The sequence below is a fragment of the Zingiber officinale genome, chromosome 5B (assembly GCF_018446385.1).
Source record: "Zingiber officinale cultivar Zhangliang chromosome 5B, Zo_v1.1, whole genome shotgun sequence".
NCBI lineage: Eukaryota > Viridiplantae > Streptophyta > Magnoliopsida > Zingiberales > Zingiberaceae > Zingiber > Zingiber officinale.
The window spans coordinates 65765607-65779744 of record NC_055995.1 but is presented as its reverse complement, the minus strand read 5'-3'; the positions used below and the strand labels follow the sequence as shown (position 1 = coordinate 65779744).

The 14138-nt window shown below is 36.2% G+C and overlaps 1 protein-coding gene across 1 annotated transcript; it reads left to right on the top strand.

Annotated features, from left to right (window-relative positions):
- Nucleotides 1-232: 232 nt before the first annotated feature.
- On the top strand, nt 233-4927 carry LOC121986690. The gene is made up of 9 exons (XM_042540642.1): nt 233-290; nt 2772-2897; nt 2980-3090; nt 3142-3239; nt 3319-3522; nt 3763-3864; nt 3960-4184; nt 4568-4804; nt 4898-4927. Exons 1-9 carry the CDS (start codon nt 233-235, stop codon nt 4925-4927), a joined length of 1191 nt encoding a protein of 396 aa, XP_042396576.1.
- The last annotated feature ends 9211 nt before the right edge of the window (nt 4928-14138 follow it).

The window sequence follows — 14138 nt, the reverse complement described above, 5'->3', positions numbered from 1 at the left end:
GGTGGCTTATGATCGGAAGGGGTTCAGAGCTAGAAGATGATAGCCAATGTTGTGGATTGCTCGAGAATAGTGATAGCTGAGGCTACAATGGCCGATCAAGCAACTAAACATAAATATCCCAAATCAATAATCATATTCATATTTCAGATTTCAGATTCCAATTACATCTGAGACACCCAACCAAACTCATATTAATCCAATCAATTTCTATTAATATTATTAATCTCAGCTCATGGCGATGATGCTGGCCAACAGTTGGCAACGACTCTCATCCAACGGAGTAACAACCGGTAGGGGAGGCTCTTTGAGACACGTGGTTTTATGCTCATAGCAGTAAACGTGCAATCGGATGAGAACGACAGTGTAAGGTGAATGAGATTATTCTAGGACAGAGGTGGCAATGGTGTGGTGGCGGCGATGTTAGGGCACGAGCTCGAAGAGAATCAGGAGAAGAAAGGGATGATGTCACTCTTGTTCGTGGCCTAAGAGCGGCCGATAGTGGAAGGTGGAGACGGGTGGCTTTCACTTGGCTGGTGGCTACAACATCGCAAATTCGGCCTCGCATGAAGAGATGGCGGCGATGAATAGGTTGGGAGAGAGATGAGGGATTGACGTAATGAATACAAACCTAGGTTTTCTCTTATATTCCTTAGGTTAATTAATCAAAACCTTATGTTAATTAAATCAATTAATTCTCAACTTAATTGATATTCTAAACATGCCTTCTCTAAGTCTAATAGATTAATCCCTTTAAATATGTCATACAAACTCCATTTAAATCCTGATTTTTTTAAAAAAATTACCATAAGATTAAATAAGATTATTTCTCAAATAACACTTATTAATTAATTGTCATATCCCACATTCTCCCCCACTAATAAAAATTTGGTCGCCAAATTTCTTACTTAGGTGCGATAAGTAATCATACTGTAACGACCCAAATTTCCTCAATTAGAGTCCTAAAAGTAATTTAAAAATATTTAAAAATGCTATAGAAATATTCTAGAGATTTTTAGAGTATTTTTATGTAATTTTTGGAGGTCGTTTGGTATTTTTACTAAACGAAGGAAGTTTTGACAAAAAAATATCCAAGCCGAGAATTGAACCCACGACCTTTGGCTCGGTCAAAACCCAACAGACCAGGTGGGAAAATGAATTTTTCTGTTTAGAAAAGGCAGCGAATTTATTTAAGATAGTTAACAGAATATTGGATTATAAAAGGGATAAGTTGATGTTGGATTTGTCTGTTTAGAAAAGGTAGCGAATTTATTAAGATAGTTAACAGAATATTATAAAAAGGGATAAGTTGATGTTGGATTTGTCTGTTTAGAAAAGATAGCGAATTTATTTAAGGAGTTAACAGAAATATTAAGTTATAAAAAGGGATAAGTTGATGCTCTATTTTCCCGTGACTTAAACCATTCTCTCCTTCTCTTTTGCGTACGATGGCGGTGTAATACCCACTAAGCTTGTAAGATAAATATATGAATGTGGGATTTTTCCTTAGAAAAATAATAGGAAGTGAGTTGAAGCAAAAAGAAATAAAATGAAATAAAAAGAAGAGGAGGTCAAGGATTGAACCATAAACCTCTTATAGTATATTTCATAGAATTAATTAGTAGAAACCAATTGGGATAGAGAGAAGATATTGATAGCAAAGGAGGGAAACTCATGATAAAGGTAAGAGTAAAAGCTAGCCAAAAGAAAACAAGAAAAGAGCAAGAGAAAGGCAACTTGCCTTCCTCCCTTTCTCTCCCTCTTCCTCTTTGATTTTTGCCGAAAACTTAAAGAGGAATTAAGGGGATTCATTCCCCCTTATTTTATCATGAATGGTGAGAATAAATAGAAAATAAAATAAATGTATGAAAAATAGAAAATGGGTTAAGGGAGAAGGAAAGCAAAAATCAACTTTGCTACCTCTTCCCCCTTAACATAAAAGAGAGCAAGAAAAGAGAAAATTATTTTTCTCTCATTTTCTCTCATTCATCCTCTCCCTCACCGAGAACACCACAGTCCCCTCTCCTCCATCTTCAGCCCCAAATCCAAGTTTTTCCCTAAGAAAGCTTAAGATACAAGGAGGACTTAGCAAAGGAATCAAAGGAAATGAACTAGAAGAAGAGGCTACTTCTTCTTCACCATACCTTAGATCCACAAGCGAAAAGGATGTAAATCTCTTAGTAAATTAAATTACAATATTATTGTATTATATGATACTTATCGTGATTCATCATATGATACAACATATCAAAATGAACTTAGCTAGATTTTACTATATTTTTCACTTTGATTCTCTACTTTTAATAATTTGTATAAATTAGATCATTGAATAAAAATATCTTTTACTCATTTTTTATTCAGTGCATGTTGAAATGAATTCAAATAAATTTTTCAGTGCATGTTTGTTATCATTGTAACAACGATAAATTAATGAATCACGTGGTTTTAACTTGTATTACCCAAATCATATAAGTAACTTTGAAAATACATAAATCATATATCCTTTATCCATTTTGTATGCAATAGGGAACATAAGTCCTCTTTACTCAATAAAAACAAACAGTTTTTCAGTGAAAAGTTGTATTTGGATACAATAGTTGAACAAATAGATAGTCTTTTATAGCTTCAAATAGAATCAAATACCTTTATAGCAACTCTAATTGATTCAATTTATGCAATTGTATGATCTATGTCGTATTAGATTACATATTTATTCTCAACGTATCACACCTAACTACTCTTGTTTATATTTTGTTCAAACAATACTTGTGCAGACTGTCAAAACATTCAAGGTGCATCAAATAACCAAATAGATGATGCTTCAAATCAGAAAGACATTGAGTTACAAGCTTCAAATAAGATTGTTGAAAATGATTTTATGGATGAAGAATTTGATCAAGGTAACTTGTGCAAAGTATGTAATAAATTATTTCACTCTATTTATTCAATCATTTATTTCTCCTTTTTTTTTTCTATATGTAGATAGTGAAAGTGAATCTCCTAATGCTAAGAAGAAAACTAGAGGCCCTACATTTATGAAAGACATTTGGTGTCGACCTAGTACGCTGCCACGTATTAAGAGCCAATGTGATGGTATGGGACGCCCTATAGGATCCAGAAGAAATAAATTTGCTGATTTTTTAGGTACTTTGGCAAGAAATGGTAAATTTTGTCCAATTGACGTGGAAGATTGGCATAAAATGCCCCTGGAAAATAAGAAAAATATGTTAGATGTTATAAAGGTAATTGAAATGTTATTGCATAATTTTATTATTAAATGATTTTTTATTATTTGGATAAATTTTCTAAATGTCTGTGTAGGAAAAGTATGACCTTCCTCCTGAAACAGAAAGTTGGACACTACGTTCAATATCAAAAAAATGGAGAAATTGGAAGTCAGAACTTAAAAAGAAGTATTATGATCCTGAGTTACCAATGCAAGTTCTTCTGGAAGAAAGAGATAACAGAGCTTTGGTAGAGCAATATGTGAAATTAGTTATCCAGTGGAATTCAGAAAAATCAAAGGTATATAATATTTTATCTATTTAGAAAATTTTCATTTTTACTTTTTTATCGTGTATCAATTTTTGAATTTAATATATTAGGAACGAAGTGAAAAAAATAAGATTGCTCGGAAACAAAAGATAATGAATTAGACAACTGGAAGAAGATCTTTTGCTCAAGTGCAACAAAAATTGGTAATTTATCATATTAATCTTATAATTGACATGCATTAGAATCTACAAATAACAACTGTAATTTTAGGGAAAAGAAAGGGGACGCCCTCCATCACGAGTCGAATTATTCCATGCTTGCTTTACTCATGCTAATGGAAGCCCCTCAAGCAACATTGTGGCGAAAAAATTGGTAAGTTAATTATAAACTACAATTATATTACTTTCAAAGATATTGGTTTTCATCATGTCTATGTATAAATTATGACTTTTGATTTTTTGGTAAAGGCTGCAATGAAAGAACTAGAAAATCAACTTCCTGAAGACGAGGATGATCAAGTTGGTCAAAATGACATATTTGCTCAAATCATTGGATCAGATAGACCAGGTCGAATACGTATGTTTGGTGATGGTGTTAACCCATCTGTTTTATGGGGAGAAGTTCCAAGCCGTAGTACATGCAACCGAATAGTGATGGAGCAAAGGACAAAGTTAGAAAAAATGGATGAACAAGTTAGAAAGCAAGGCCAACACATTGCAATGTTAGAATCAAAGATTTGCAATCAATCAAACCAAAACCTTGGTTCAAATTACAATAGTATACAACACACAACATTATCAAGTAGTCCATTACTTTCTCATCCAGTTAGTTTATCTCTAAGGGTAAAGTCTTTATCTAGTTTGCTTTTTTCCAAGCTATATATGTTTTTTGTGTGAGATTATAATTATCATGAGTTAGTCATTTATTGATTTCTTGTATGTGTATTGCTACTTATTGAGAAGTTGAGAATTCAGTTAGATTGAGCAATAACGTATAATCTTATTTAGCATAAATGTTGTTGTTGATGGTATACCATATTTGTTTTCATCATGACCTTCTCTTTTTGCCTTGTTAGGTTGGATGCTCTGTCTCGATAAAAAGTCTATTTGATTCGATGAAAATTATGGCAAAAGGAGTTGTTCATAGCATGGATCCAAATACTGAAGTAGGAAGACAGGCATTGGGACCAAATTGGTGTGAAATACAAGTTCTAGTTGTCTTAGAACGGGAAGAGAGTTTGATTAGGCCATATGATCTTTTACAAAGGTTTGAGGATACACTTGGAGGAATGATAGCTTGGCCTTGCCATCTGGTATGATATGTAACTTTTTAATTAATTACTATTTATTGTATATGCCCATCATGTTATGATACTTTTTTATACCAATATCAATTACATTTACAGTTGACAGTTAATGAAGAAGACTTCTACTAGGTGCATTTGGAGTTTTGTGGCACAATAGTAAGGTAAATGTTAGTGTCTTTTTAAACCAATTATATTTGATGTTGTGGAATTTTCTCGGTTTATCATTTGGTAAAAATTTGCTAGTTTAAATTAAATTTTAATCTCTTTATTTTATGTTATTTTATTTACACAAATATATGAATTTTTATTGTAGGTGACAAGAATATTGGATTTTGTTTAAGATGTGATGGTTGAAGAATGAAGATGCACTACAAGTTTGGTTATGTTTTGCTTTATGAGACTTAATTTTTTTCTAGTTCTAAAACTAAATACATTGGATACATTTGTAATTGGTATATAGATATTTTTGATGTGACAAATTTATTATCCTTATGGATTAGAAAATTAATGACAATTATTGATTAGCATTTTAATTTCTATTTTAAAACTTTTTATTTGTATTTATGTTAATTTGTTATGTGCGTGAATATTATATCATGAAAATATTGAAAATAGATGACATCTTTCATAATATATGGATTTTTTAGGTCACAATAGACTATCAAATCCATTGGAGACTTTTAAAAAAGTCATCATAAATAACTTTTAATGATATTCTTTTAATGTCCTTATAGATTAGTATAGAAGACATTATAGACTAGTATAGAAGACATTTGTAAGTGTCATTACAAATTACATAATGAGGCATTTTAAATTAACCTTATAAATTATCATTAAGGACATTTTTTCTTGTCACTATAAAAACAATTCACGACACTTATAGTTGTCTTGTTAAATGATTTTATAGGACATATAAATTTGTCATATTATTACTATAATAAAGGCATGTATCAATGTCATTACAAATCTTATAGTGACATTATTTTTGTCACTATAACAATTATTCACAACATTAGTGGTGTGACTATTTTTATGCTGTAGTGACACTAGGAAATGTCATAAGACTTTAGATGACATCACTATAGAGGACATTTTGACTTAATGTCACTATATTAAAAGTGTCAGTATAAGTAGTATATGAAGACACTTTTAAATGCCATTAAAAGCATATATTCTTGTAGTGTTAGAATGTGGTAGCACCCTTATTATTTTTTTCTTACATTTTGTGATTGTAGTCATGCATGCAATTGCTGCAACTGACCAACTTGAGTCCAAGGTGAATCGTCGCCTCCTCCAATATGAATTTGGAAATGCTATTTTTCATCCACTTGACCCCTATAGACCCGAAGCTAATCCTTACAAGCCAACTAATTCATACAACCGTGGTTGTAATCCCATTAATCATTGTAGATCTGGATGAACAAGGGTTTTCTATGTCAAATATTAAATAATGTTTTAATCTAATTTTTACTGGAATAAATACCTATTAATGATTTAAATAAATTTTCCATGTATATTTATTATTGTTTGTTGGATTGGTGCTATAAAGTTAATTTTATTTTAGAAATAAAATATGCATTGACAGCAACTAAAAAGTGGATACATATGGATGTGGATTATCATAATCACTCCTCTCCTTTTTTTTTTCCTTTTCGAACATATAGAAGAAAAATATTTATCACGCATATAAAAGATTTTGTATGGTATTTCGCTTTATTGAACCCTTTTCCCTCTCTTTCTCTCTCCAAACATATAAATTTTTACATTACTTAAATTAATCGTAAGTGATTTCCTCCTTATAAAACACGCAAGACAATTAAGATAGAAGATTATGCAATGAAATGGAATAAAAATAATATAATTAAATGCTATTTATTTATAAAAAAATTACTAATTCTAATCAACCATAATATACTTTGACACTCGTAATAAATTATTTATTGCGCATAACAATTATCTCTTTACCTTAATTACACTTGGTAATGAGAATGATAAAAATTATATGTAATTCTCAGCAGATGTAAAATATCTTGTTAGATGTCAGATCTCTCTAATATAAATGATCATTGTGTTAAGATAAAAATATCCCCGTAATTTATTTTTCTATATCTAATTAAAAGTCGGATGATACTGCATCATCCAAGGTGAGTGTTACACATAAAAAGTATTTATAATGGAGGTTTTCGTACTTACATCTTTCCTTTCAAGCATATTTACTCTTTTTGTTCGGAGATCTGCTTTTGTGCATTTCCTGTATGCAGGAGTCGATTTTGGAGAAGATTTGACGATTGAACAAAGAAGGAAGGCACCATTCCTTGACCTCACATTACCCTGCTATGGGGGGTTACCCAGGTTGTGTGGAGAGCCCAGGTCGTGTCGCTGCAGCAAAGGTGGAAGTTGCCACGGCCGTGTGAACCTCACACGCCTGTGCTAAGATTTGAAGCTAGAAAAACCATGGTCGTGTACACTACACAGCCATGCAAGCCATCCAAAGCTGAAGCCTTACATGGCCGTGTAGATCTACACGGCCGTGCCAGGTTTCCAGAGACCAAGAAGACTCTGGCCGTGTGCAGCACATGGCCATGCGAGGATTCCAGAGGCAGATGCAGTGCAGGCCGTGTAGATCTACACGGTCCTGCAAGGGAAGTAGAAGCAGTGTGTACCATGGTCGTGTATATGGTCGTGTAAGGAAGGCAGAGAAGGGAGTGGCCTTGGCCATGTGAACCTCACACGGCCGTGCCTCGGGGCCGTGTGGCGCCCAAACCTCCCCTCTAAATAAGGTCTCCTTCATGAATTAAAAGGGGATCTTCTCCCTTTTGGAGGGAATCAAGATTTGGGGCGTTCCTCCACCTTCTTGGAGGGGTTTCCGGTAATGTAAGAGCAGATCTTCTGTAGGATCGAAAAGAATTTAATTATCTCCACAATTGCATGATATTGTCCACTTTGGACCTAAGCCCTCATGGTTTTGCTCTTGGGCTCTTCCCAAAAGGCCTCATGCCAATGGAGATATCTTTTCTCTTATAAACCCATGATCTTTCCCATGTGTTTCCTGTGTGTGTTGGTGTGGATCCTTGGACTAGTCACCTCTTGTGAGGTGGATACCAAGTAAACCAACCGTGTTAGCGTTGTGTGATTTGTTTCTGTATTTTCCGCTGCCATATCTTTGAAGAAACAAGCAACGTCGAACACCGGGCACGCGACGAGTTATTCACCCCCCCCCCCCTCTAGCTACTTTTGGTCCTAACAAGTGGTATCAGAGCAAGGTTGCTCTTCACCGGAATCATCGCCGGAAGGGTCAAGCATAACAAGAAAAGCTAGAGGGTGAAGAAGTTGGAGAAAATTCTTCAAGTTCAAGATTTTATCAAGCTCAACTTCAAGATGCAATTCCAAGATGGACTTGGATTTGATACAAGGGTGGCTCCACTATACACATCCACAAGCTTCGATTCTTGGAGATCAAGAATTGAAAATTTCTTGATGATGGAGATAGAGCAATGGTTTGCTCTAATGGAAGGTTTTAAGGCTCCAAGGAATTCAAAGGGCAAAGTTCTCAAAAGGAGCAAATGGAGTCAAGAACAAATCCAAAGATGTGAGGTCAATGACAAAGTGACCAAGCTTTTGGTCAATCTATTGCCAAGCAACATCTTGGAGAAAATTGGAGAAGTTGAAGTTGCCAAAGAGCTATGGAGCAAATTGGAAAAGGCTCATGAGATCCCCTCCACTGTACCTAACCAAGAAGAATCCAAAGAGGGTGACTCATTGGAGCAAGATCAAGAGGAGGACTCCGAAGTTGAGAGATGCTCAACTTCTGAAGAATAGGAAATCCAAGAAGCTTCATTCTCAAGGGAGTGTAATCAAAAGAGCAAGGAAGGAGCATATTCCTTGTTTCATGTACAAGAGGATGAAGAAGAAGGTGAAGCCTCCACCTCTAGGATTGAGGGGGAGCAACTCTTGGTGACACCGGATCAAGAAGAAGGAGAATCCTCCACATCCGGGTCAAGAGAAGAAGAGGATGAAGAAGCTTCCACCTCCACAAGTCAAGATAAATCAATTGGAGGGAAATCGATTTCGGATCAAGAGGAAGCCTCTACATTCATATCAAATGGAGGAGCAAGTGACACCCCTACACAAGAAGGTATAAATAGTTCAATTAATAATAAGAATCATATTATATGTTTTGAATGTAGGGAACATGGGCACTACAAAAGCAAGTTCCCTAAATTGGCCAAGAAGAAGGGCCAAGTGGCACCAAAGGGCAAGGAGAAGCCAAAGGAGACCATCCCCGGAACAAAGAAGAGCAAGGAGCACATTTTGTGCTTCTCTTTCAATCAAAAGGGGCATTACCGGAGTCAATGCCCTAAGGGGAAGAAGATGGTCAAGGCTCAAGGAGGAAGCTCAAGTCAAGGGGGAGCCTCTAAGGTAAAAAGGAAGGTAACTTTTATTGAGCCTACCCCTTTACATTATGGTAAAAAGCATGCTAGTTCTAACTTATATCATTTTAATGCTATTTACCATGAAAATAGGAAGCATGATAGCGTTAAGGAAAAACATATAGCTTTTCATGCTAAAACCACTACACCTAGGGCTAGGAATGTAGGTAAAGGTCTAGGCAAGAACTCTAAGGATTTTAGCTACAAGTCTAGAAACAAAAATGCTCATGGATTTAATGAAAAATCAAAAACTAAGGACTTAGTGATGGAAAATCAAGTATTGAGGTCAAGACTTGACAAACTAGAAAAGACCCTAAAAAGGATGGAAAATATCCTTAAAGGGCAAAATGAGCAAAATCTAGGTTTAGGACAACAAGGGTCATCTATGGGCCATAGAGGTTTGGGATACAAACCTAAAATAAAAAAGGATGTACCTACTTACCATAGGGTTCCATATAGCTATGGAACCAACCCTAAGTCTAGAAGTCAAGTCAAGGATACAAGGGAAGTCATCCCTAGAAGTATCTTTACAACAACAAATGTGACTAAGACTTCTAAGAAGTCTAAGAAAGTCACAAACAAGGTCACAAGGGAGGCTATCCCTAGAGTTAACCTAGAAAAAGTGACCAAGGCTTCTAAGAAGCCAAACAAGGTCACTAGGAAGGTATCTAGGGAAGTTATCCCTAGTGAATACCTAGAGCATCCAAGGAGCACCAATAGGTTTTGGGTTCCTAGGAGCATCTTCTCTACCCCATAGATGGGTTAGAGAGTGTCAACTCTAAGAAGAAGGGTAGTTAACCCAACTTTGAAGAAATTGACACTCAAGGAGCATTTTCAAGGTTATTATTAACCTTTGAAAATGAAGTGGATTTATGTTTACTCTTGGGAAGAGTAAAAATGTGTCACAATTTGATAAATTGGATGATATCTTAAGTGACACAAATTGGGAAAATCATAAGAACTACCAAGTTGGGATTTTGGTATGTTCTTAGGAAATTTAAGGTCAATCTAAGCCTTAATTTAAAATGTTACTCTTGTGGAAGAACGAAATATGCCAACATTTGAGGAATAAGCTTAATTTCAATTGGCATAAGTTAATCAAGAGAACTTAAAATGCAAATTTAGGCTTTGGCATTTTCTTGGAGCATTTAGAGGGCAATCTAGGTTTAACATTTTAAGTTAAAACAAGTGGAAATAGCTAAGTGGTTAAGGATACTTAGATAAGAAATCTAGGTATATTTTATTTATGCTAAACCTTGCCATGATTGTTTGCCCATCATATGCCATGACATCATATCTATTTTTGCATTCATGTCTTATTATGAAAAATCCAAAAATACCATGCCATGACATTCATACATCATGTAGTTATAGGACATTTTCTTTTGAAAATTTATTTCCTTTTGATGTATGCCATAACATAATCATGCATTAAGTTTAATTACTTGTAATTAAGGACAAATGGCATTTAACAACACTTATTAACAAGTGACATCCTAGGTGGATGTCTAATATCTCTAAAATACCTAGATAGATATGCATGATCCCTAGAATAGGGCAAAACCAAAATCTCACATCTCACAAAGACCTATAAGATGACTTGTATGTGTTTTAGTGCACATTAGATACAAGTGAGATGTTAGGATGATGAACAAAACTCAATATGTTGATTTAGTGCATTCTTTTGAGTTTTAAGTTCATCAAAACACATAGTTATGTGTTTTCCCATCATTGGGAAAGCTAATGTACAAGTCATGTGCATTAAGCCCAAGGAATGTGATGGGAAATTGGTTTTGAAAATATTTTAAAAAATGCTTTTGGAAAACCTTGGTGAAGGCTATCTTTTGATAGTAATCACCATTGAATGGTTAGACACAAACTTCAAGAATACGCTAAAGTTTTAGTAAGTCTTCAAGCTTGTGTCAATCTTTGAAAATATGATGTATTTTCATAGAAAACTATTTTTCCATGATAAAGTATACTCTAAACAATGTCTATACGAAATTTCATGATTTTTGAATTTTTGTAGAATTTTCTAGGGGCCTCTGAAGGTGACTGAAATCATTTTTCAGCAACTATCAGACCTCAATCGATCTACCGATCGATTGAGGGTCTCAATCGATCAGTGAATTGATTGGGAGCAAGCTTCTCGCGAACAGAAGCTTGCTGGATCGATCAGCCGATCGATCCACAAGGTCTGAATCGATCAGTGGATCGATTCAGAAATGTTCAATCGATTGGAACCCAACTCCAATCGATCCAAGTTGCTGATTTTGGTTGGGAAGTCCTGATTTTAGCATTTTGAACCTATGTTAGTGTAGGTAACCATTCCAAACCCCTCAAAATACATTTGTATATATAAAAAGGGTGTTTTCATGTTGAAAACAAGGATGGATTGGTTAAGGAAGACTATATTGAAGTCTAGGGTGAGGTTTGTTTCAAATTTTGAATATTTGAACTTCAAAGCTTCTAAATTTGGGTTTCCTAAAGGATTAGGGATTCCAAGTCATTGTTGGTGAAATGACAGAAGTTACCACCATGTCTTTAGGGGGAGGGACTCTTTAAAGGCATGAAAATTATTTTTCATGAACCTTGGAAGGTGGTTAACCTTCCGTTTAGTGGATAATGCCCAAGGATGGGCATTTGCCTACATTGAGGAAGAATGTAGGGTTAAGGATAAATGAAGGGTATGGGACCTTCATTTGGGTCATTAAACCATGTTAATGCTCCAGGGCGAGCATTATTTGAAAATGAAGGGAATGGGTCCTTCATTATCGTGTTGGTCACAACGAGTGAAGTTGTGAACAACGATGAGTAACTCTTCAGGGGGAGAGTTTTCAACAATGGGGCATTTGTTGAAGTGTGCCCAAAATTGAGGCACGGGTTGATGTGTGCTCAAAGATGGGTTGATGTGTGCCAATAGGGGGAGAATGTGTGGTTTAAGTTAGGCCTTCATTACCTATGGGGGAGTTCATAGGGGGAGAATGAAGGGAACCAACATTTATACTTTGGCATGAATGGAGTTAAGGCTATGGGATTAGCTTAACTCAGAATGGTCCAAACTTAAAGGTATTGTCAAACATCAAAAAGGGGGAGATTGTTGGTGCAATATCCCTTAGGTCAAGGTTGACTGGTTTGACCAAGCTTGAGTCTTGGTCATAGTTTCGATGTTTGACAATACATGTAGACACATGGACAATGCAGGTGCAGTTGTTCATATGGGGAGATTCTGATCAGGGACTGATCAGTGTGAATGAAGAAGAGTCAAGTAGGTATACCTGACTGGAAGGAAACCCTATCCTGGTGAGTGAAGCCAGGTGAAAGTTCTAGTAAGTGAAGCTAGGAAGATGGAAATCCTGGTGAGTGATGTCACGCCCCAGAGGAGTCTCTGTCCGAAGAAATTTCGGCAGCACCTCCCATGTACCGGTGACAATCTGAATCATTTCTACAGAAATAAAATATACATCAGCCACAGGCGGCTGGAATATACACACAACCACGCAGTTATATATATATCATCAGCCCACACGGCTGGAACAAAACCAACACAACGAAAATGACAGAAACCCAATACTAACCAAAGTATAAAAACTGCTAGCCGGCTAGGCTTACACAACCAATAACAAATACAAAATACCACATAACAACATCAACAATCCAAAAATAAAACCAGAGTACAGAGCTAAACAAACTGATACATAAAACAAACAAAACATACGTGAAACCGATAAGTCTTCTGATGTGACGTGGGGACCGGCAGACAGGATGCTCCAAGCGACACCATAAATAACCTGGTACCTGAAAAAGATAGTGTCAACGGGGGTGAGTTCAACAACTCAGCGAATACCAATGGACATGAGTAGTATGATATATCTAACAGCAACAAACATGGAATATAGCTTCCTAATCATATATAGGGAATATGCAAAATTGAAAGGTAACTGAGGAAGCTGTACTCACCAGGAACTCCTATCCAGACAAAAGGGTCGTCAAACCGGAAGTGTCAATAATCCTGTATGCAGGTCAAAGGTATGCATCCAACCAAAATGCAGCAACCAAATGCAACAAACACAATCACAATAATATAAATACATCAATGCATATGATGCTAATGATGCGTCCTGGTAACCCCTGACGCCAGTCAGTCCTCTCACACACAAATGGCGAGACCGAGTGGGTAGAGCTATGACAACCGTGCACTCTGTCGTCACTGCTCCTGATGAGTGACCGAGTGGACGGGATGTTGTCGGAGTACTCCTGTCCTGTGACCCCAAATCATAAATGGGGGAGCTCAATGCTCTCAACTCCCGGTACACGATGACGGGGAGGTATCTCTGCCGGCTACCACGCTGAGTCACCTGACCAACGGAGCCAAACAGAGTCCACCGTCTGCCGGCTACTACGCTGCTACACTAAATGCTAGCGGAGCCAAACAGAGCGGAACTGACTGCCGGCTACCACGCTGGGTCATATGACCAACGGAGCCAAACAGCAGAACCGCCACACACCTGCCTGATATACCACTAAACCATGAGTGGGGGTGTGTGCAGTACATGTAACTGGCGATGGGCTCAACCATAGTGGAGCCGACAATCGCACAGCATGCAATCATGATGCATGTCACTATGCATAGCAAAAACTGATCAACATAACCATATCCATATATACAAAATGGGTACTGTAAAAGCGATGGTCACATACCAAAATCTAGAGTACACAGGTCAGATAGAATATCAAAACATATGTCCTGAACATAACAAGTATGGTATATCCTGATCAGCATAGAAAAATCCATATATATATAATATGGGTACCACAGTATCAGTAGGTCAAATCCAAAGATCTAGGGCATACAGGTCCTCTATGGTATAGCAACCTAGATCCTAAACATATCTCCTTCCATAACATAT

Excerpts from the sequence above, each read along its gene's own strand:
- LOC121986690 (XM_042540642.1), top strand. The coding sequence starts at position 233 with ATGGCGATGATGCTGGCCAACAGTTGGCAACGACTCTCATCCAACGGA. Across the intron at positions 291-2,771 it reads ATCCAACGGAGTAACAACCG|ACTGTCAAAACATTCAAGGT; the intron begins GTAGGGGAGGCT and ends ATACTTGTGCAG. Across the intron at positions 4,185-4,567 it reads TAGAAAAAATGGATGAACAA|GTTGGATGCTCTGTCTCGAT; the intron begins GTTAGAAAGCAA and ends TTGCCTTGTTAG.